The 24,170-nt window shown below is 42.4% G+C and overlaps 1 protein-coding gene and 1 long non-coding RNA gene across 6 annotated transcripts in view; one reads left to right on the forward strand and one right to left on the reverse strand.

The window, feature by feature from the left end:
* Positions 1-24,170, reverse strand: part of LOC103794127 (uncharacterized) — a 112,118-nt gene that overhangs the window by 37,206 nt on the left and 50,742 nt on the right. The window contains exons 2-3 of one of the 2 annotated variants that reach the window (XR_013520423.1): positions 16,753-17,120; positions 1,016-10,283 (exon numbers count right to left, since the gene is read on the reverse strand). This is a non-coding gene — a long non-coding RNA (uncharacterized LOC103794127). Of the gene's footprint in view, positions 1-1,015; positions 17,121-24,170 lie in introns of both variants that reach the window. The other variant, XR_621392.5, reaches the window with a different exon arrangement.
* Positions 1,754-24,170, forward strand: part of MSRB2 (methionine sulfoxide reductase B2) — an 80,600-nt gene continuing 58,183 nt past the window's right edge. For all 4 annotated transcript variants that reach the window (XM_078332928.1, XM_078332930.1, XM_078332929.1 and 1 more), the window contains exons 1-3: positions 1,754-1,901; positions 10,637-10,725; positions 13,556-13,632. In XM_078332928.1, the coding sequence (XP_078189054.1) occupies positions 1,784-1,901; positions 10,637-10,725; positions 13,556-13,632 (284 nt within the window). In that variant the 5' untranslated portion in view covers positions 1,754-1,783. The remainder of the gene's footprint in view (positions 1,902-10,636; positions 10,726-13,555; positions 13,633-24,170) is intronic.

Below are 24,170 nucleotides of genomic sequence, written 5' to 3' on the forward strand. Positions count from 1 at the left end.
TCAAAATTTAAGTAAGCTTGTGTGCAGAAATTGAGAAACTGAATCTAAAATTTACATTGAAATACAAAAGACCTAAAATAGCCCAAACAACCTTAAAAAAGAACAGAGGTACAGTACCAATGCTAGCTGGTTCCAAGTCCAGTCATCAGGATACAGTACCAATACTACTGGTTCCAGTCCAGTAGTATTGATGTCAAAATAGACAAATTAATTAATTAATGGGACAGAATAGGAAGTCCAGAAATGGACCCAACATACTAATGGAAAACTGATTTTTGACACAGATTCAAAAATAATTCAGTGGAGAAGGGGTAGTCTTTCTAAAGTTGCTGCTAGAACAACTGGATATAGATATGCAAAAACAAAACAGATAAAAACAACGAAATTTTGGCCATATATAAACATTAATTCAAAGTGGGTCAGAGATCTAAATGTAAAACCTAAAACTATAAAAATTTTAGAACAAAACACGAGAGAAAATCTTTGTGATCCTGGATTAGGCAAAGATTTCTTAAATATAATACCAAAAAAAAGAACGATCCACTAAAAAATTGATAAATTGGGTTTTATAAAAATTAAAAATGTCTGCTCTTCCCAAGAAACTATTAGGAGACATAAAAGCAAGAGACTGGGGAAAAAAATATTTGTTAAGCGTATATCTGATAAAAGATTTTTATCCAAAATATATACAATGTTCTAAGCTCAATAATTAAACAACTTAACATTAAATGGGCAAAAGATCTGAACAGACACTTCAGCAAGGAAAATATATTTGCCGCAAATAAGCACATGAAAAGATGTTCAACGTCATTAACGATTACAGAATGCATCAGAAAGCCACAATGAGCTACCACTACACATTAAATCTCTGCACTACACATGAAAATCTCTGCACATTCAATGTTGGCAAGGATGACGAACAACTGGAACTCGAATAGACTGCTAGTGGGAATGTAAAGAAAAAAAAAAACACTTGGGAAAACAGTATGGTAGTTTCTTAAATGGTTACACCTACCTTATGACCTAGGCATTCCATTTCCAGGTATTTACCCCAGAGAAGAAAATCCGTATATGTCTGTACAAAGATTTGCACAGGAATGTTCCTAGCAGCTGTAGTTCTGGTCAGGAAAAACTGAAAGCAGCCTAAATCAAGTGGTGATTAGATAAACGCACCGTGGTATAGCCATAATGGAATACTGCTCAGCACTAGCGAGGTATGAATGGTTGTTGCTTGCAAAAACACTCAGGCATGTCAAAGTAACTATGCTGAGTGAAAGAAGCCAGACAAAATCAAGTACCTATGGGATGATTCCATTTACGGACGACTCTAGAAAATGCAGACTAAAATAGATCAGTGTTTGGGCTGAGGAAGAGTGGAATGGGGATGGGTGGAGTGGGGCAGGGCGAGGGAGGAGCAGGAGTGGGAGGAGCTGGGAGATGCAGAGAAGGGCTGGGGAGGGTCTCATAGAAGGGAAGGGAGAGAGGAAGGGGGAGGAAAGGCGAGGGGAAAAGGAGGGGAACAGAGAGGAGGAGACAGAGGCAGAGTGGGAAGGAAGAGGGCCGCGGACCTGGAAGGGCCTAGGGCACGTAGCGGGAGGAGCAGGTGGGAAGTTGGGAAGGAGGGAGGGGCACGAAACGGAGAAGCCGGGGCGGGCGGTGGGGCGGAGCGTGGGGAGGGAGGCCGACTGGCTCCGGCGGAGGGGAGGAATGGGAGAGGGGTAGGTTGGGGGCAGGGCAGAGGCGGGCAGAGGGCAGAGGGTGGGGCGGTGCCCGAACGGGCGTCATGGCGCGACTCCTCCGGTTGCTCCGGGGCCTGCCCCTCGGAGTGGCGCCTCTGCGGGCGATGCGGGGCCGAGAGGGCGACCGCGGGCCCGGCGCGGGGCCGGGCCTGGGGGAGGCAGGTAGGACGCAGGCCTCGCAGGCCCCGCCGCCGCCTCGGGCTTTCCGATTCACTTCACCCGCTGTACCCGGGGCCTGGGGCCGGTCCAGGCCGGGCGCTGCCCTCCTCTTCCTGAGCCCTCCGCGGCGCGCCCCCGCCTGAGGGTCTGGGACAGTGGATTGTAAACTTGGTGGTGGCGGGGTGGGGACTGATCCCTGTGAGAAGCCGAGGAAATGAGCAAATTATACCCCTAAATGTGCGCATAATTTTTTTTCTTTTTGGGCGGGGGGAGTGAGGGCATAGAAGTGGGGCCCGGGGGCCCTTGACCCTTATCGGGGACTCCAGGCAGGGGCCCGCTGTCGGGGCTGCAGCAGCCGGGCCCCGGCGCCCCTGTGAAGGCCCCCGGTATTTTGCACTGCAGTCCTCTTGGTAGTCCCTCGGGCTTCCTTCCAGCAGCTGAGAAGCAGGCAGTTCCGACTCGGTGTTCCTGTGGGTGTTCCCTGTCCTGCTGTCTTCCCATGAATATGTCTAGGAGCCAGGGAGACTGGGTTGATCGTTTGTTCCTTTTCAGGTGACAGCTTTATTAATAACGGAGACAGAGACCAGGGTGTGTGTGTGTGGGGGGGGGTCCTCTCTTGGATCTGAGAACGTGTGTGTGTATGTGTGTGTGTATCCCCTCTTGGATCTGGGTACCTGTACATTTTTTCACCAATCAGGAAGGACTCACCTCGGAGACCTGCGCCAGCCATCCCTGTATTTCAGGGCTGTTTCAGGGGAATTTAGTGCCCCAGAGGAGTGGCATCCCGGGCAGTTGCCAGACTGTCCCACCTCTGAATCCAATATATGTGTTCATTGAAGAACTTCAGTGATACCCAACTGATGAAAATGTTCCAACTCATTTGGAGCTCTGTTTAGCCACTGAAGTTTTCAAAATGCTGTATTAAAAGAATACTAAATAAAAGCGCTGGCGTCGTGGAATGTTAGATGATCCAACATGACTTCCGGCTATGGCCTGTCTAACCCCTGGTGTCTCTAGTCAGTCAGTCTGATGACATTTGTTGTGAGCCTACTGTGTGCCAAGCATAGTTTTGCTGAGAACCACAGGTGACAGAAACAGATCACAGTTACTGACTGGGGATCTTTATCCCCCTTGGTACTGGATAGTGGTTTAACGGGAACTACTTTATAGCTGTAATTGCTGCTGTCAGAAGCAGCCTAATGAATTGCTCTGGGGTCTAAAGTTCTCCAGCAACATTAAAATTTGGCCGGACACCACTACATAACAGGAGCTGTGTACCTTATCAGACCCCCGCTCCTGAGAATTTATTCAAAGGAAATAGCTCAAAAGAAGAACAAAGCTATATATGCAAAGATGGTTTACATACTATTACAAAATGGAAACTGGCCATAACCCAAATCAGTTAAGAAATACTTACATAAATCATGAAAACTCAATCCAACAAACTGTTAGACAGCCATTAAAAATGATAAGCAGGTAGTAGTTCTGTGATGAAGGGATTGGGTGTGGATAGGTGTGGATTTTGAGTCTTGGCTCTCTGTGGCTTCCTGGCTCTGTCTGAGCCCAGGCTGCTATTGCAAAATACTGTGGAGTGCGTGGCTTCAACAACTGACATTTTCTAACAGTTCTGGAGACTGGAAAGTCCAAGATCAAGGTGGGACAGATTTGGTTCCTGATGCAGACGCTTTCTGGCTTGCAGTTGACTGCCTTCTCACTCCGCATTCATGTGACTGTCTCGGGAAGGACCACGAATCCGTCACTTTTATGATCGAATCTAAAACTAATAACCTCCCAAGCACCACCTCTAAATACCATCTCATTGGGAGTTAGGGCTTCAACATATGGCGGCAGGGAGAGGATCAGGGAGAAAGCTAACATTCAGTTTGTAACGGTGTCTTTGGACACGTTTTTGAATTTGGTAAGTTCCAACTTCAGATTTTTTTTCCTTCTATAAAATAAGGAAAATGGTAATGGTAGGGTAGGGTTGTTGTACAAAGTAACTTTATAATTAGATGTTTTATTATAATGCTTCATACTTAGCAGGTACACAATAAATATTAGTTATGATTAGATACATAAGTGGAAAGGACAAAAATGTAGCTTTCATTTAACTTACATTGTGGGCTTAGGGAGTCAGTTGAGAGAGAGAGAAATTGGGATGGGGGAATGAGAAGATGTTGAAATGGCAGTATTTTTCTCCTGTGCTGCAGTTTCTCATATGCTTAGAGTGATTTTGTTCTCCAGATTGACAAAGAGCAAACTGAAAAAGCAAAGTAAGAAATATCCTGGAGAAAACAATCTGTTGCTTCAGGAAAATATTCTTTACAGAGATGACTATGCTAAGAAACCATCCGGGGCATAGGGTTAAAATAGTCTAGGCACTGTGGTGGGAGAGACAGTTCTGCAGATCAGAATGGCCTGGGGATTCTTCTAATACCAGTATCTAGTGGATTCCATTAGATTCAACAAGTATTTATCAGAATGAAGTGGGTTTATGCATGACAATTAGCAGTATAGCAACTGTGGCTAGGAAGGTTAGCAAAACCCAAAGGAGGCACCTGGTAGGTGACTAAAGGACCAAGAGGGGATTTCCTTAGGGATGAAAAAATTGAGGCCCACCCCATGAAACTTCTGACCAAGATATGTGGCCTGTGCAAATCACAGCACTCAGAAAAGTACTCCAAGGAATTTGAGTTTATTAAGGCATTACTCAAAGTAAAGCTGTGTAGCTATCTTGTGCAAGAGCAGCAACCGATAAATGTTTTGATAGCAAGAGAATGTAGAGGGAATCTGGGAAACATATAGCCCCCAAAGGGTGAGCATGTGGTGCAGAAGACAGAAAGTACCTGGACACACACATACAAAAGGACACAACCAGTGTCGAAACATCTCTGTAGCCACGGAGGCCAGATGACTTGACTCATTCCCAAGTCAGAGACCTTGTTGTGTCTCTAATGTACACATGCCTAAATTGCTGTTTGTTAAAACTGCACAGAATTTATTCATACTGCAATTTTTATTTAAATTTTCATTGTTTCCTAAAGCCCCCGTGTGTTCATCTGCTAGGGATGCCATAGCAGAATACCATGGGCTGGGCAGCTTAAACGATGGAATTCATTTTCATATGGTTCTGGAGGCTGGAAGTCCAAGACCAAGGGGCAGCAGGGCTGATTTGTCCTGAGACCTCTTTCCTTAACTTGGGATAGCCACCTTCTTGCTGTGTCCTCAAGGTGACCTTTTCTCACTGTCTCTTCCTCTTATGAGGACACCAGTCTTATTGGACTAGGGCCCACTCTTAATGGCTTATTTTAACATGATTGCCTCTTTAAAGGCCCTGTCTCTAAATGCAGTCACATTTTAAGGTACTGGGGATTAGGACTTCAACATACGAATTTTGAAGTTGGAGGACAGGGGGTGTCACAATTCAGCTCTTAACATCCAAGTCAAAGAAACCTCTTAAAGTGATACAGCCCACATATATCCTGACCAGGGTGTACCCAAATGAGCTTTTGTCACTGGGCTATCAAAGCAGAGTCCGTCTGCCCTTGAGTGAGCCTTCTAGGCTGGCAAGTCTGCAGCTAAATGTTGTATAATTGGGGCTTGAGAAAGAACTAGTCCAAACATTATTGCCGACCCACTAAAGCTTTCAGATACATTAAAAATAGTGTAAAAGGTCCACACTGATAAGGATTAAAAGAACCATGAAAAATGTCCTTTCATATTGTACTTAGATGAAGACTTAATTATTTCATTTAGCAATTTAAATATTAGTTATATATTTTAAACTTAACAAGAAAACATTATGGCGTGGCACTGTGTCATGCACCTGTAGTCTCAACTACTTGGGAGGATGAGGAAGGAAAATCGCTGAGCCCAGGCATTCAAGGCTGTAGTGTGCTTTGATGGTGCCTATGAATTGTGCTCCATTCTTGGCAACACAGTGACACTTAGTCTCTTAAAAAAATTAGGGCTGAGGGAGAAGGTGGTGTCTGAAGAACAGATAGTCTCTAATAGGTGTGACAAAATATAGAGGTGTGGGAGACGGAGCTGGGAAACCCAGACTCAAGCCATAGGTTCAAAGCGAAGGAAGTACATGTTTTAAAGCTCAATTCATGAGAGTCCCACTGACTTTTAGCCCTTCTCTAATTCCCTCTTTCCAGTGTCAGCTGCTATACTGTGCTGCCTGTTAAGTCACACGAAGGACAGTGCTTCCAGGAGACAATAGGGTTTTTTTCTAAGCCCATTCCACTTCCTTCCTGAAAGGAGATAGGAAGATAAAGCAGCTTCACAGACTGTAAATTTCAACCTTAGTACCTGAAGTCAGTCCTCCTCTTATCTATCCACAGGAATAGTGCAAGATCTTTGCCAAAGCCAAGAGGAAGGTGTTTTATCATGATGCTGTTTACTCCTTTCCTTGACAGATGTCAGTGATGGCCAGAGGTTAGGTCTCACAAGTTCCCCATGGGACTAGAGTTTAGATCTTGGAGGAGGAATCCAGGACATTTCACTCTTACTAACAAAGCCTGTTCTTGCTCTTTTTAGTGCCTCTGGCTAAAGCATTCCCTTTTTTCTTCATCTGGGGTGGACAAAAAGAGAGAGGATCCTGAACAGAAGTGGCAAAAAAAAAAAAAAAAAAAAAAGAAAAGAAAAAAGAAACACAGAAAAGAGGAGGCTGTATTACTTTGTTCTCACACTGCTATAAAGAAATACCAGAGAGAGGCCAGGCCTGGTGGCTTGCGCCTATAATCCCAGCACTTTGGGAGGAGGAGGCGGGTGGATCATGAGGTCAAGAGATCGAGATCATCCTCACCAACATGGTGAAACTCCGTCTCTACTAAAAATACAAAAATTAGCTGGGCATGGTGGCACCTGCCTGTAGTCCCAGCTACTTGGGAGCCTGAGGCAGGAGAATTGCTTGCATCTGGGAGGCAGAGGTTGCAGTGAGCTGAGATCATGCCACTGAACTCCATCCAGGCGACAGAGCGAGACTCCATCTCAAAAAAAGAAAAAAAAAAAATAAATCCTGAATACAAAAGACTGGGTAATTTATGAAATAAAGCAGTTTAATTGGCTCATGGTTCCACAGGCGGTACAGGAAACATGGCTAGGGAAGCCTCAGGAAACTTTCAATCATGGCGGAAGGTGAATAGGAAGCAGGCAGGTCTCACATGGTCAGAGCAGGAAGAAGAGAGAGAAGGGGAGGTGCACTTTTAAACAACCAGATCTCTCAATAACTCACCATCACTAACTAGAACAGCACCAAAGGGGAAATTCGCCCTCTTGATTTAATCACTTCCCAACAGGCCCCACCTCCAACACTGAGGATTACAGTTTGACATGAGATTTGGGTGGGGACACAGAGCCAAACCATATCAGATGCAGTCACTTGTTCCATTGCGACAAGATGGAAAAAGGGTAGATAGATACAGGCATAGGTAAGGGTGATGATTTTGTTGCAAGAGATTGAGGGATTTCTTTTGTTGTGGGTTTTGATTTTACAAAAGCAAAATCATCTATTGAGAGGAAGGGGAGATGTAGTAGATACCATGGTGTGAGGAGAGTGGAAAGTTGTTTTTTTTTTTAAATTAATTTCAATAGGTTTTTGGGGAACAGGTGGTGTTTCCTTACATGAATAAGTTCTTTCTTTCATGGTGACTTCTCAGATTTTGGTGTACTCATCACCTGAGCAGTGTACACTGTACCCAGTGTATGGTCTTTTATCCTTCATTCCCCCTACCACCCTTTCCCCCTTGAGTCCCAAAGTCTCATTCTTATGCCTCTGCATCTTCATAGCTGAGCTCCCACTTATGAATTAGAACATACGACATTTGGTTTTCTATTTCTGACTTACTTCACTTAGAATAATAGTCTTCAGTTCTATCCAGGTTTCTGTGAATGCCATTATTTTGTTCCTTTTTACGATTGAATAGTATTCCATTGTATATATACACCATCAATTCTTTATCCACTAGTTGATTGATGGGCATTTGTGTTGGTTCCATATTTTTGCAATTGTGAATTGTGCTGGTATAAACATGCATGTGCAAGTATCTTTTTCATATAATGAATTCTTTTCCTCTGGGTGGATACCCAGTAGTGGGATTGCTGGATCAAATGGTAGTTCTGCTTTTAGTTCTTTGAGGAATCTCCACACTGTTTTCCATAGTGGTTGTAGTAGTTTACATTCCTGAGATTAGAAAAGGTTTAAAACACCCATTGCAGAGAAATGGGAAGATAGCTGGCTGGGGAAAGATAATACTCACTGTGGTTCACTGAAATCCCAGTGAGATGAGTAACTTGGAGTTTATAAGGACAACTCTCTCCCCAGGTGGGGGATTTTCTCCCGTAGTGCTTAATGGTACAGGGGTAGCCATAGAGAAGATAGTTTTTTAAATAAGCTTTTTTTATTTTGGAATCATTCTAAAATGATTTATAGATAAGTTATAAAGATAGTACAGAGTTCTCAAAACCCCTCACCTAGGTCCCCTGGTTAACTTCTGACATAATCATGGTACATATGTCAAAACTGTCTCCATCTTTCCTTGTTTTTTATGACCTTGACAGTTTTGGGGAGTACTGGGCGGGTTCCTTGTAGAATGTCTCTCAGTCTGGGATTGTTTGATGTTTTTCCTCACAATTAAACTGGGATTATGGGGCATTAGATAAAATCTCATAGAGTTGAAGTTCCCTTCTAGATTCACGTGCTCTTCCCCATCTCTCTCCCCAATACTGAGACACACACACACACACACAAACTCACAGTCACACACTAACACTTTATATGGCTCTTGCTAAACTATTTGAGGTTGTAGACATCATGATGCTTTCCTGCTAAATGTCTCAGCGTGTCTCCTAAAACCAAAGATGTTTTCCTACAAAACCACAAGACAGTTTTCCTACTCAGGAAATTGAGCACCCTTATCTAATACATAGTTAATACTCAAATTTCCTACCATATACGAACAACGTCTTTTATAGCTCTTTTTTTTTTCTGGGATCTAGAATTTAATAAAGGGTCACACATTGTATTTAGTTGGGGAGAGTACTTGTTTTGAATACTTTCCCTCAATTTTCACTTATGTGATTGTTTCTCCACGAGACACAGATGGAGCACTTGCAGCAGGAAAACTTTCCTGGTGATGTTGTGTCCTTTTCAGGGCATCATATCGGGAAGACAGGATGTCGCTTGTCCCACTGTTGGTGATGCTAACTTAGCCTACTTGGTGAAGATGGTGGCATTTTCTTCATTGTAATTAATAAACTTTGGGGTTGGATTTTGGGAAGATATGACTATTCTGTTCCCCAGAAATATTTCGCCCAGGAGTTTTAGAATTCTCTGATGATTTTTACAAAATGGTGATTTAAAAAATTCTATACTTCATTCTTCATTTATCACCTGACATTCTGCATGATAACTCTGAAGGCCACTGGGCAATAATAATTATCACATAAATACATTTTGTTTTGTTCCCAAAGTGTCGAATACCCAAAAAATCATGTGTTAACTGAGGTATATTCCATAAGAACTTCAGAGATATATTTCCACAGTAAAAAGAAACCCCTGTAGTCTTATAAAGCATATATTTAATAAAAGATACCTCCTAGGGGAGCCCTTGTATAAGAATAATAATAGTAATAAAAGGAAATAAAAAAACTTTTAATATATTAAATAGTTTAAAAACCTTTTAGCAAAATGTAAGCAATCAACTAAATGCACCACTGGAAATGCAGTATTGTTCAGTATTATAAACTGGTGAAAAGATAAGTCTTTTCTTGCCGAAGGATAATTTAGGGCTTTTTTTTTTAATAACCCAAAATGAATTTCAACTCTAACTTCTGATGTGTTTGATATATAGGTGCTGACGTCACAGGCATGTAACATTTCATCTTCAGCACTGTGGTGAGATTACTAACCCTTTGAGCCTCTGTTTCTCATCTGTAAGTTGAAGAGTTGGACACATTATAAAATCCTTTCAAATTCTTAATGTTGGATGATTAAAAACATTTATTATAGGAGTTGGGCTTCCTACCCCCTTTGGCTAAAGAGAGTATTGCTCTAGTTACTTGGCTTACACTCACCTGAATAAATGTAGTAATATACATGCCAAGGAGAGTAGGAAAGAGGAAAACAAAATATGGACAAAAACCATGAAGCATAGTAATAGATTATGGCAGGTCTGGTTCCCTTTCAGGACTATGTGCTATGGGAGTTTCATCTTTTGTTCCATGCAAAAAGGTTTTTAAAATAAAGACCTACCTTGGCAAGGAAAATCAGAGATATCCTTATAAACCAGCAAGGGAGAAGAGTTTAATAACCAGCTAGCTGACAGTTCTTTCTGTCCAGTGCCTCAACTACTTCCGGCTGGATCCTGACAGCAGCTCCTCCTGTCAAAGTCATCACAGAAGAGAGGATCAGTTTCTACCCTTAGGTACCTAAGGGAATGCGGAAGGGAATGTATTCCACATTCTTTCATATTTCAGCTGCCCCTTTAGCTTCTGTGCCCCAGGAGGACTAGAAAACTGGCTCTCTACTTCTTACTAATTTCTTATTAAGTTAAATAGGCAATGAAGGCATTTTGTGACTGAGCCTTCTGGTCCCCATGAAGAATGAATTCATGGGAGAGGAAGGGACTGGATTATTCTGCTGGGTGACAGTGCACTTAGGGGAAAAAGCCAAGGAAAAAAAGTCCATCGGGCATTTTTGTTTTAATTTTTAAAATTCCTGTTTAACAATACAGGGTGTGAGCTGCCTCTTGCCAAGAGTGAGTGGCAAAAGAAACTAACCCCAGAGCAATCCTACGTCACCAGAGAAAAGGGAACAGAACCGGTAAGCTAAGCTGGTTTACAGTTTTCTGATTGCGCGTGTTGGCAGTGAGGGGGGAGTTGGAATAGGTCCCATTATGAAACCCAGCTGCCCATCAACACCCCACAGACCTGGTCTTCCTCCTCCATTGTTTCCTTCTCGAGGTATCGATATCCATCGAGCTGTAGAAACCTGATACTTTTCCCTGGACACATCGTCTCTATTCTGACTTCTAAGTAACCTTCCCGTAGTTCACTTCCATGCACTGCTCTCACCTCCCCGCGGGGCCAAGTCACTGTCACCTCCCCTGTGCATGGCCGGCCATTCTTGCTCCGGCCAACCCATTCTCCACACTGCAGCCAGAAAGAGTTCTTTGGAAAACACAAATCTGACCACATCACCCCCCAGCTCAAAACCTTTGGTGGTTGCCCAGTCCTTTCAGGGAAAAGGAAAAGCATGAAATGGCTAATAAGGTCCTAAGGGCCCCTGGCTCCCACCCCGATCCTCATATCCAGTCATTTTTCCTCCTGACTCCGCACTTTGGCTGCACCACTCTTGAACTCTCACACGCCCTGGGCTCCCTTCTCTTTTAAGGCTTTTGCACCCAGTGTTCCTTCTTCTCTCCCATCATCCCTCCCCACACCCTCCATCCATTCATTCAGACCTACCGTGTAGCTGTCAGCCCAAATCTCACTTTCTCTGGGAAAACTTCTCCTAGTCCCCAGCAAAGCTCGCTTCTAGCAGAACTCTTCCTTTATAGCATTTGCCATTGCTGCTATATCCCCTGGCACCTAACGTGGTGGCTGGCCCTACTAGGCATTCGAAAAATCAACTTTTGTAAATGTCCAATGACTGCCGGCCAAGAGGTGGAAACACTATTTAAACTGCATTCGGCAGTCTCGGCTTTCATTCATTTTCTGAGAATAACCCTCAGTGGTTTCTCATTATAACACCATTTTTTACAGCGCCGCATTTCTGTGTGTATGTGTGTGTGCATGTGTGGTGTGTATACAAGTTGATGGGGTACATGAGAAAATTTGTTACGCATATATAATGCATAGTAATCAAGTTGGGGTATTCAGGGTGTCTGTCACCTGAATACAATGCATTTTTGTTAAGTGTCATCCTCCTACTCTGCTATCAAACGCTGAGTGTATTATTTTTCTCTTACTGTATGTTTGTGCTCTTTAAGCCACTTCTCTTCATTTTCCCCCTACCCCCGCTCACCCTTTCCAGGCTCTGTTATCCATTTTTCCACTCTCTACCTCCACGTGCTCAAATTCTTTAGCTCTCACATATAAATGAGAACACAGTGCCGTGTTTCTTAACAAGTGGTCTGTCTTAGACCAAATATAGCTACTGGAATGTAGCTTTTTTGAATTGAACTTTGTTATTATATATTTTTCCTAGTGAAGCAGATCCCACAGAGTGGACCCCAGCCCTGTGGCTTCAGGTATGGTAGAGTATGAATGTTTTTTCCTTCGTCAGCACCTGCAAAACTCAGGTCACTGCCCACGTGCACTGGCATTGTAATCATGGTCTCTCCCTCAGTTTCTCCAATGCTAAAGTCATCAGAAGGGCCAGCACATCCCAATAGAGTATCCTGAAATGCGGGTATGTTTGAAACCTTCCTGTGGGTGGAATTTTATTAAAGCTCTCAGTGGGAAAGAGACTATATTAGCCATGTGTGTAGATCACACAAGGGAACCACATGATACTCTGAGTAGTTGTGTGTCTTCCCAGGGTATTCTAAGCCAACCCTAATTCTCAGGTACAGAGCCAGGCAGGGCTTGGTACATAGAGCGACCGGAGAGATGAGCTGCCAGATGTTTAGGAAAATAAATCTGTCGGCTTCTCAAACAGATGGTACAATATACTCTCTGCACTTGGCCATTTGACAAAATGAGCATCATTCATTATTTTAACTAATGTTATAAATTTCTTTCCATGGATCCACTTCCACATTTACCTTTTTAGAATATCGCTGAACTGTAAGCCTTCATTAGCTTTTTTTCAGCTAAGAGAAGAGAAATAAAACATCGGAGGCTTCTCTTTGGTGACTCTAAATTAAAATTCAGTCCTGCATGTTTTGTCATGGGCAATCGTAATATGCTAGCACTCTGCTAGCCAATGAATAAATTTACAGGCTGGCTGAGCAATAACTGAGAGTCAAGTATCAATAGAGGGGAGGTTTTGTGCAGGTCATTCTCTGTCTACTCTCCAGATCCACTCTCCACGGGCTTCCCCTGCTCTGAGCTTTAGGAAGAGTGAACAGTTCCCTTTCCCCCCAGCTCTTGGTTCAGTTTAGCCAGCGGGAGACACCAGTGGCACTTGGGGGAATCTAGGTCATTATTTAACATTTATTAAGTATGCCATGTCCTAAACATTACATGAAGCATATTATAGGCAAAATCTCTGATCTCACCGAACTATGCTTTTTATGTATTTATATTCTGTCTTTAATTGGAGATTTCAGTGTTTGACAGTGGACTAGATTCCTGTTGTATCAACTCTTTTGAAAGGAAGACCAAAATCTCATACAATCACAGAAGATAAGACTGTTTTCTTGCCTTTTCACAGACTTTGAAGCTCTTGGATGAAAAGTCCTGTATGAATACAAAGCATTATTAATGTCATAATTTGAATATTGGGTGCAATAAAGCCCCGGCTACAAATACATTTTCAGGCTGCTTCATTGTGTGCATGATTATTTTCTCTCTGGCGCTATTTGTACTCCGTCAAATCAGCACAGAAATTCCTTCATGTGGGGACTTACCCAGGATTTAAATCTGCTGTATCATCTCCTGCCAGTAGTATGAGAAATCTGAACGTGACATATCTAATTTACTTTCAGCCTTTCAGTGGGATCTACCTGAATAACAAGGAAGCAGGAATGTACCACTGTGTGTGCTGCGATAGTCCACTCTTCAGGTAAGATCAGGAACTGAAAGCCACAGGAGACCAAACCTCCAGGTTCTTGCTGCTCTGTTTCATTTGAGATCTTGGATTAAAAAATTCCCACAATACCCATGTTTGTTTTTTTTTTTTTTTTCAAAAAAAAATTGCCCTTGTCATTTTGCATTGTTGCTGTAAGGAGAGCTATTCATATAAGATACTTGCTTGTCTTGACTTTTTTCTAGCATTTAGAGCCATTAACAAGACTTCTTAGCTTATATTCTTCCTTTCTGTATCCTCAAGAAATAGCAACCAAATAAAACTTGGTGAACACCTTATGATAAAGCTATTAGAGTTTTTTTGTTTTTAGGGGGAAAGTATTTAAATAAATATAAACCATGATTATGTTTGCTGGGCCATGCGATTAAAACTCTCTCTCTCCCAGGGAAAATGGGTTTATAATTGAATTTAGGAAAGGCAGAATTTTATGAGGATAGATTCTCCACAATGCTTGACAGTAGTGAATACCATACCCTCTTCTATATAGCTAAAAGTAAATTTAATTGTCCCTCGATTTCAAAGCCTCTTTTAAGTCAATCAGGATCTGAAATCTCTCCACAAAGCCTTTTTTGTTTAGACATGCCGGAAACAGTCTTTAAAAAAAGTAGATTCAATGGAGAAGAAAGGAAAATATCTTTGAAGTCCAATTTTTCAGAACTTCAAAGATGTTTTCCTTTCTTTTGCATCAACTCTAAATTGGTTTAGAATAAAATATAAATCAAGCCAGCTCTGTGTATCACCCATTAGGCAGTGCTTCCTTCTGTCCTCTGGGCTTTGAGTGGTCTGGGCCTTCCTGCCCTGCTGGCTGCTAATGTGGGCTGCATTAGGAAGGATGAGGAGTGATTAGCATTGATTTTCCTCAGTGCTTGCAGATGGGCAGGGCTTTGCCCAGATGCATTCATGTTGGCACGGGGCAAACTAGAAGGAGGTTAATTTTTACACAGTAAAATGTGGGACTCAGGTTTCTGAGACAATAGTTATTCTTGACCTTTTATGGTTCTGTTAAAGAGGAGAGGTAGGACTTTGAGATGGCCCATGGGCTTTCAGCTAGAGAACTGTGTTGCCTGCGTGTCAAAGGCTCCCTTGTTATTGCAGGCACCAGGCAGTGCTGTCTCCCTCCCTCTGTGCACCGTGAATACAGAAGGTAAATTATCCTTGCAAGAGCATTCTCCTAAATCACGGTCTTCACTCTTCCACTTCCTTGATGTTCTGGTTTCTGCATCTGAAGAGGGGGGCCCTTCTTCCCTTCCTTTCACCTGGCAGGCTTAGTTGTGGTGTCGGAATACTGGAGCCAGGAGGGTCCTGAGTCCAGAGCAGAAGGCTCTGTCCTGTAGAACTTCCTGTGGTGATGGAGATGTCTGTATCCGGCCATGTGGTGGCCGCCCATCGCACGTGCTTGTCAAGCATTCAGGATGTGGCTAGTGTAGCCGAGAAGCTGACTTTATGAATTTAACTTTTTAAACAAAAGGCCACACACATGTGGCCAGAGGCTACTGTATTAGCACAATGCTAGTTCAAATTAAGGAAGTTACATGACCAACTCCAGGTCCTGGAGATTGTGAAACAGCCAAGACTAATGGGAAAACCAGCGATTCTCCAAAAGTCCATTAACCAAGTGGCCAGTTTACGGGACTGCCAACTCACCAACCTTATTTTTTTGTCACCATTCGGTTTGAGTTGAAAAGTTTCTGTTTTGCATTGTTAAAGACTTCCAAGTTTGCTTCTGTTCCGTGTTCCTGTTGCTGTTACTGCAGCCAAAGGAAATAATATATTCCTGAAGATTATTTATGTTCCAGAATATACTCTTCTTAAAGATATACTCATCTATGGGAGAAGCAGTAGAGTGGGCTCCATTGCTGTGTGACCTTGAGCAACTTTCTTAACCTCTCTGTGTCTGATTTTCTCACCTATAAAATGAAGATAAGAGCACCTCATTTATAGGGTTGTTGGGAGGATGATCTGAGTCATGAATTAATACTTGGAAAAGCATAGAGCAATGCCTGACATGCCCGACTCAGGCCAGCACTCGATCCAAGTTAGTAATGATGAATTCTTAAGCAGTAGACGCCTCTTAGGGCTGTAGACATGAATGTGCATTTGATCCTGAGGAATTCTGGCGTTATATTCTAATTAATGAGAATATACAAATGCAGACTCTATTTCTGAACCTTCTTCCCATTCCAGAGGAGTTTTAGAAATACATTCTTGTTTGGCCTCCAGTTTTCCTTCTCTTTCTGTCTGGTCTCCAGTGTGTATAGCAGGAAGAAGAGGTACAAAAATAATAATTCCTTCAAATGCTTGTGGAGAGTGAAAATGAAGGGAAAAGCTGGTCAACCAAAACTCAGTAGTTTGTTCAACAAGTAGGCACAGGGCTCGCTCCTCTGAGCTCCCTGCTCCAGTCTGGCCACTTCCTGCCCGGGATTTCCCCTCATGCTGGGCTGGCCTCCTGGGATCTGCTCAGCCCCACTAATTCATATTTCTCCAGAAACCTTATCTCATAGCATATACTCTGGGGTTTTTTTCAATCTGCTTCAAATTCCTATTAATTTGTCAGTAGCACACAATTTAGGACCTAATTATTCTCCTGTTGGCTCCAGTGTTTTATTTAGTTAAGGAGATAAACCTGATAAGGTCCTTGAGTCCCTTGGCCATGTATACTTCTTGGACAAAGCTCAGAGAAGTTGTTAGGGCTTGAATTGTGACTCCCAAAAAGACATGTTGAAGTTTTAATCCCTGGAAACTGAAAATTTGACCTTATTTGGAAATAGGGTGGCTATAGCTATAATTAGTTTAGATAAGATCATACTGGTGTGGGGTCGGCCCTAATTCCTGTATCACTGCTGTCCTTATAAGAAGAGGAGAAGAAGCCCAGACAGAGAGGAGACAGCATGTGAAAACGGTGGCAGAGACTGGTGATCCGCAGCTACAAACCAGATTGCCGGCAACATCAGAAGGTAGCAAGAGACAAGGAGGGATTCCCTAGATGCTTCAGAGCCCTGCAGACACCTTGACTTTGGACTTCTAGCCTCCAGGCTGTGAGAGAGTACCACCACTTTGTGGTACTTTGTTATAGCCATCTCAGAAACTAATACTTACGTGCCCCATAAGTACTTCTTGATTGGTGATTAATAATATCTGTCGTGCTGCTTAGATGCTGTAGCAATGTCGGGACTATCAGAAGCTGTGGTTATGAGCTGGGTACGGTGGCTCACGCCTGTAATCCCAGCACTTTGGGAGGCCAAGGCAGGCCTTGAGGTCAGGAGGTCAAGACCAGCCTGGCCAGCAGAGTGAAATCCTGTTTCACTAAAAATACAAAAATTAGCTGGGCATGGTAGCGGATGCTTGTAATCCAAGCTACTAGGGAGGCTGAAGCAGGAGAATCACTTGAACCTGGGAGATGGATGTTTCAGTGAGCTGAGAGCAAGCCACTGCACTCCAGCCTGGGCGACAGAGTGAGAATCCATCTAAAAACAAACAAAAAGAAGCTGTGGTTATGAAATCACTGTGGAAATGTGTGAGGGAAGTGGCTGCAACTTCTTGAGCATTTATATGCTGGACACTGGGCTCCAGTACTTTGCAAACAATCCTTACCCTCCAACAAGGAGCTATTAAAACCCACATTTAACAGATGTGAATACTGAGGCTTAAAGAATTAGGTCACTTATCTAGTAAGTGATATTGCAGGGATTGGGGCTCCACTGGAGCCTGTACAGTGTACTCTTCTTGAGAATGGGAAGCTCCACAGCAATGAAGGAGCCCTCTGGGCATGTGGCAGGTGCTGTGCCTAGGCTCTTCATGTGCATCATTTCATCAGACCTCTAGGCAGCTCAGCGTAGTGTTATCATTATTATCATTTCACATGAGGAAACTGAGACCTAGGAAGATAAAATCACTTGTCCAGGGTTCAGCAGCTTATAGGTAGGCAGCCAAAATACGAACCCACAGTTTTGGACTCCAGAGCCCACATTCTTTACTAGCTGAGCTTCCATAAGCCACGTGGGCAGCACCATTGACATAGGCGCCATCGCCTTCTAGTGCCTGTTTTCTGAATTACAGACTTTGTTTCCCAGAAGATGTAAGCAGCCTCTAACGGTGTCGCTGGCCAGTGTAACTCATGAGTTTCCTTTACAGAGCCTTGTTCCCAGCCTCATCTGCCAGACTTACTGTCATTCCCCTCATCATCCTATAGTTGTTGGAATGAGTTTGATACACAGTTTTGGAGAGCTTCTGCCTCTCCAAAGCTGGGACTCCAGACTATCATTTCCTTAAATTGGAATGAAGTGACATTGCCCCCCACTGCTGCTTCCTCTCCTCCTTCTCTCCTTCCTTCTCCCTTGTTTTCTTCCCCATAAGCCTTTTTTGGAAAGTGCTTATTAAAATCTACTGTGGGATCACATATTTCATGACCATAAATCTTCATAAAAGGAAACAGAGCCTGATACTGGTTCACTTTTTATATAACATCCTGATGTTGTACGTGCCATGAGGAACTAAATAATATTGTTAAAAGCCTTTTGGGCCGGGCACGGTGGCTCAAGCCTGTAATCCCAGCACTTTGGGAGGCCGAGGCGGGTCGATCATGAGGTCGAGATCGAGACCATCCTGGTCAATAAGGTGAAACCCCATCTCTACTAAAAGTACAAATATTAGCTGGGCATGGTGGTGTGCTCTTGTAGTCCCAGCTACTTGGGAGGCTGAGGCAGAATTGCTTGAACCCAGGAGGCGGAGGTTTCAGTGAGCCAATTGTGCCATTGCACTCCAGTCTGGGTAACAGCAGCGAAACTCCGTCTCTCAAAAAAAAAAAAACAAAAAAAAAACTTTTGTGTGCCCCATTTTCTCAAAGGAATAGACATTCTTCTAAGCGGTTAGGGTTGTCAGTTATCACCAAGTGCCTGTGCTGTTGGTTGGGAACTGCGGAACTTCCAGAAATCAAAGAAAACCAAAGCAAATAAAATGCAACAAAATAAAAGGCCCTTAGGGTATATGATTCAGAATGGTTTTAGAGCTTCAAGGGCAAACCTTACGATCTGCTAATCACTTCAATATGTATATTGGAATTTCTGATTGGCTTTAATATTTTTGGTTCCCAGTCTTGATTTATATATGTTGGGCCTCTCATATTACTTGGTAAAATCTCCAGATTCTGCTAATTGCATCAATAAAGATTTATTGTTTCCCATAAATGCTTTAATGAGGTTTTATTAGTCTTAGATTCATTCATTTAAATACTTTTATTATATTCATAATTCGCCATCAAAATTCCTTTAATGATTACTAGTTTAAATATAATGTTGAGGATGAAAAGGCTGGATGAAACAATACTTGATGATGTTTTACCCTGAGCAGAGTGGCCAGGTGAATGGTTTTGAACCCCTGGAAGAGGGTTGTAAACCCGACCTGAACATGAAGACACTTCTAGTTGGACCCACTACTGCTCACATTTTATAGATTTCTGTTATTAATAATAAAAAATATATTAAAAATAATAGCTACTGGCTTATGTGCCATGTGTCATGTGCTTGTGTGTCATGTTTACCATGGTAAGCATACTATATACAGAAAGTGAGGTGATAATGCCATTGCTATTGTTAGCTTAAAAAATAATACAACCTATACATTTAGAAAAGGAGACTTTATTTCTTCTAAGGGCTTACAGCCTTCAAGGCGGCCATCCTACAGGCTGGGAAGCCAGCTCCCAGCCAAGAGCAGCCACAGGCACTTGGAAGGGGGAACAGCTGGGGTAGGGGCTTTATGCTGATGGCGTTGGCTAAATACACGTATTTAACAGCTCACAGGAGGGGCTATGAAAATTCATGAAGATGGTCCTGACATATGCATATTGAACAAACATGCATGTAACATATGACCTATGTTTATTTGGGGGTAGAAACGTAACATTTAAATGTATTATAATTAGACCCTATACATCAAAAGATTTTTCAGAATATGAAGGCTTGAAAGTGCATAGCCTCTGTAAAGCATCAGAACCAGTTCATGGTCTTTTAATCAGGAGAAAGTTACTAAAATCAGCCTCTTGTGCAATCAAAGCTGTAGTTACTGCTGGTGGAACAGAGGCTCTCAGGTAGTCCGTGCCTGATGGTAGGCAAGCTGCAATTGCTTCAGCACTGCCTATCTCAAGACCAGGGCTTGTTTAGCTGCTAGAGAAAAAGAAAACCCTTGTGGCAGTTAGAATATAGTTGATTCTTTGGCCAGGCATGGTAGCTCAAGCCTGTAATCCCAGCACTTTGGGAGGCCGAGGTGGGTGGATCATGAGGTCAAGAGATCGAGACCATCTTGGTCAACATGGTGAAACCCCGTCTCTACTAAAAATACAAAAAATTAGCTGGGCATGGTGGTGCGTGCCTGTAATCCCAGCTACTCAGAAGGCTGAGGCAGGAGAATTGCCTGAACCGAAGAGGTGGAGGTTGTGGTGAGCCGAGATCACGCCATTCCACTCCAGCCTGGGTAACAAGAGCAAAACTCTATCTCAAAAAAAAAAAAGGAATATGGTTGATTCTTTAAGTGTAGAGGTACATGACTTCACCCTTGCCTGGCATGGCCTTAGGTCCTGTTTATAATTTGGTATATTATTGCCACACAGAGTCTGCTCTGCCAGTCTTATGATCTCTATTTAAACATTAATGCTGGTCATTTGTTGTGTCTAAACCACGAAAGGGCCGGGGTATAATGAAGTGTGTCTGACCTTCTGTCCCATCATGACTGGAAACTCAGTTTAAAGGCTTTTCAGAGTCTCCTTGGCCAAGAGGGGGTCTATTCAGTCAGTGGGTAGCTTAGAACTTTATTTTTAGTTTATACTTTTCTATAGATTAGGACACTGAGGCTTCATAAGATTCCATGACTTGCCCAGGTCATACACATGTAACAGACAGATCCCGGATTCACACCCAAATCTTTCAGAAGTCAAAGCCCTTCCTCCTAATGGCTATACTTGTGGTTCTCAAAGCTTGGTCTGAGGACCCTCCCAGGGATTCCTGGGAGGGAAATCAAAACAACAGAGCAGCAGACTGAATGCAGAGGCACATATGAAGATTCAGTTGTCTTTTTCTAAGTCACACATTAAAGAGCCTTGCAAAATTGTAAAACAGTGCAACTCTTCTCATGAAACATTTGTTTCATTTTGAAAAGTATAATTATTTGTCATAAATATAGGTTTTTTTTTAATTTTTTATTGGATTTTAGGTTTTGGGGTACATGAGCGGAGCATGCAAGACAGTTGCGTAGGTACACACATGGCAGTGTGCTTTGCTTTCCTTTTCCCCTTCACCCACGTTTGGCATTTCTCCCCAGGCTATCCCTCCCCACCTCCCCCTCCCACTGGCCCTCCCCTTTTCCTCCCAATAGACCCCAATGTTTAGTACTCCCCTTTCTGTGTCCATGTGTTCTCATTTTTCATCACCCACCTATGAGTGAGAATATGCGGTGTTTCAATTTCTGTTCTTGTGTCAGTTTGCTGAGGATGATGTTCTCCAGATTCATCCATGTCCCTACAAATGACACAAACTCATCATTTCTGATTGCTGCATAATATTCCATGGTGTATATGTGCCACATTTTTCCAATCCAGTCTATTATCAGTGGGCATTTGGGTTGATTCCAGGTCTTTGCTATTGTAAACAGTGCTGCAATGAACATTCGTGTACATGTGTCCTTATAGTAGAACGATTTATAGTCTTTTGGATATATACCCAGTAATGGGATTGCTGGGTCAAATGGAATTTCTATTTCTAAGGCCTTGAGGAATCGCCACACTGTCTTCCACAGTGGTTGAACTAATTTACACTCCCACCAACAGTGTAAAAGTGTTCCTTTTTCTCCACATCCTCTCCAGCATTTGTTGTCTCCAGATTTTTTAATGATCACCATTCTAACTGGCGTGAGATGGTATCTCAATGTGGTTTTGATTTGCATCTCTCTGATGACCAGTGACGATGAGCATTTTTTCATGATTGTTGGCCTCATATATGTCTTCTTTCGTAAAGTGTCTGTTCATATCCTTTGCCCACTTTTGAATGGGCTTGTTTTTTTCCTGTAAATCTGTTTGAGTTCTTTGTAAATTCTGGATATCAGCCCTTTGTCAGATGGGTAAACTGCAAAAATTTTTTCCCATTCTGTTGGTTGCCGATCCACCCTACTGACTGTTTCTTTTGCCATGCAGAAGCTGTGGAGTTTAATTAGGTCCCATTTGTCTATTTTGGCTTTTGTTGCCATTGCTTTTGGTGTTTTGTTCATGAAGTCCTTGCCTACTCCTATGTCCTGGATAGTTTTGCCTAGATTTCCTTCTAGGGTTTTTATGGTGCCAGGTCTTATGTTTAAGTCTTTAATCCATCTGGAGTTAATTTTAGTGTAAGGTGTCAGGAAGGGGTCCAGTTTCTGCTTTCTGCACATGGCTAGCCAGTTTTCCCAACACCATTTGTTAAACAGGGAATCCTTTCCCCATTGCTTGTTTTTGTCAGGTTTATCAAAGATTGTATAGTTGTAGATATGTTGTGTTGCCTCCGGTGCCTCTGTTTTGTTCCATTGGTCTATATCTCTGTTTTGGTACCAGTACCATGCTGTTTTGATTACTGTAGCCTTGTAGTATAGTTTGAAATCCGGTAGTGTGATGCCCCCCGCTGTGTTCTTTTTGCTTAGAATTGACTTGGCTATGCGGGCTCTCTTTTGGTTCCATATGAAGTTCATGGTGGTTTTTTCCAGTTCTGTGAAGAAAGTCAATGGTAGCTTGATGGGGATAGCGCTGATTCTGTAAATTACTTTGGGCAGTATAGCCATTTTCATGATATTAATTCTTCCTAACCATGAACATGAAATGTTTCTCCATCTGTTTGTGTCCTCTCTGATTTTGTTGAGCAGTGGTTTGTAGTTCTCCTTGAAGAGGTCCCTTACGTTCCTTGTGAGTTGTATTCCAAGGTATTTTATTCTTTTTGTAGCAATTGTGAATGGCAGTTCGTTCTTGATTTGGCTTTCTTTAAGTCTGTTATTGGTGTAGACGAATGCTTGTGATTTTTGCACATTGATTTTATATCCTGAGACTTTGCTGAAGTTGCTTATCAGTTTCAGGAGTTTTTGGGCTGAGGCGATGGGGTCAAATAGACACAGTTTGGCTTTCGCCTTTCCAATTTGAATATGCTTTATTTCTTTTTCTTGCCTGATTGCTCTGGCTAGGACTTCCAGTACTATATTGAATAGGAATGGTGAAAGAGGGCATCCTTGCCTAGTGCCAGATTTCAAAGGGAATGCTTCCAGTTTTTGCCCATTCAGTATGATATTGGCTGTTGGTTTGTCATAAATAGCTTTTATTACTTTGAGATACGTTCCATTGATACCGAGTTTATTGAGGGTTTTTAGCATAAAGGGCTGTTGAATTTTGTCAAATGCCTTCTCTGCGTCAATTGAGATAATCATGTGGTTTTTGTTTTTGGTTCTGTTTATGTGGTGAATTACGTTGATAGACTTGCGTATGTTGAACCAGCCTTGCATCCCCGGGATGAATCCTACTTGATCATGATGAATAAGTTTTTTGATTTGCTGTTGCAATTGGCTTGCCAATATTTTATTGAAGATTTTTGCATCTATGTTCATCATGGATATTGGCCTGAAGTTTTCTTTTCTTGTTGGGTCTCTGCCGGGTTTTGGTATCAGGATGATGTTGGTCTCGTAAAATGATTTGGGAAGGATTCCCTCTTTTTGGATTGTTTGAAATAGTTTTAGAAGGAATGGTACCAGCTCCTCTTTGTGTGTCTGGTAGAATTCGGCTGTGAACCCGTCCAGACCTGGGCTTTTTTTGAGTGGTAGGCTCTTAATTGCTGCCTCGACTTCTGCCCTTGTTATTGGCCTATTCATAGTTTCAGCTTCCTCCTGGTTTAGGCTTGGGAGGACACAGGAGTCCAGGAATTTATCCATTTCTTCCAGGTTTACTGGTTTATGTGCATAGAGTTGTTCGTAATATTCTCTGATGATGGTTTGAATTTCTGTGGAATCTGTGGTGATTTCCCCTTTATCATTTTTTATTGCATCTATTTGGTTGTTCTCTCTTTTATTTTTAATAAATCTGGCTAGCGGTCTGTCTATTTTGTTGATCTTTTCAAAAAACCAGCTCTTGGATTTATTGATTTTTTGAAGGGTTTTTCGTGTCTCACTCTCCTTCAGTTCAGCTCTGATCTTAGTTATTTCTTGTCTTCTGCTGGGTTTTGAGTTTTTTTGTTCTTGCTCCTCTAGCTCTTTCAGTTTCAACGACAGGGTGTCAATTTTGGATCTCTCCATTCTCCTCATATGGGCACTTATTGCTATATACTTTCCTCTAGAGACTGCTTTAAATGTGTCCCAGAGATTCTGGCATGTTGTGTCTTCGTTCTCATTGGTTTCGAAGAACTTCTTTATTTCTGTCTTCATTTCATTGTTTACCCAGTCAACATTCAAGAGCCAGTTGTTCAGTTTCCATGAAGCTGTGCGGTTCTGGGTCGGTTTCTGTATTCTGAGTTCTAACTTGATTGCAC

This window comes from Callithrix jacchus, chromosome 7 (assembly GCF_049354715.1).
Source record: "Callithrix jacchus isolate 240 chromosome 7, calJac240_pri, whole genome shotgun sequence".
Classification (NCBI taxonomy): domain Eukaryota; kingdom Metazoa; phylum Chordata; class Mammalia; order Primates; family Cebidae; genus Callithrix; species Callithrix jacchus.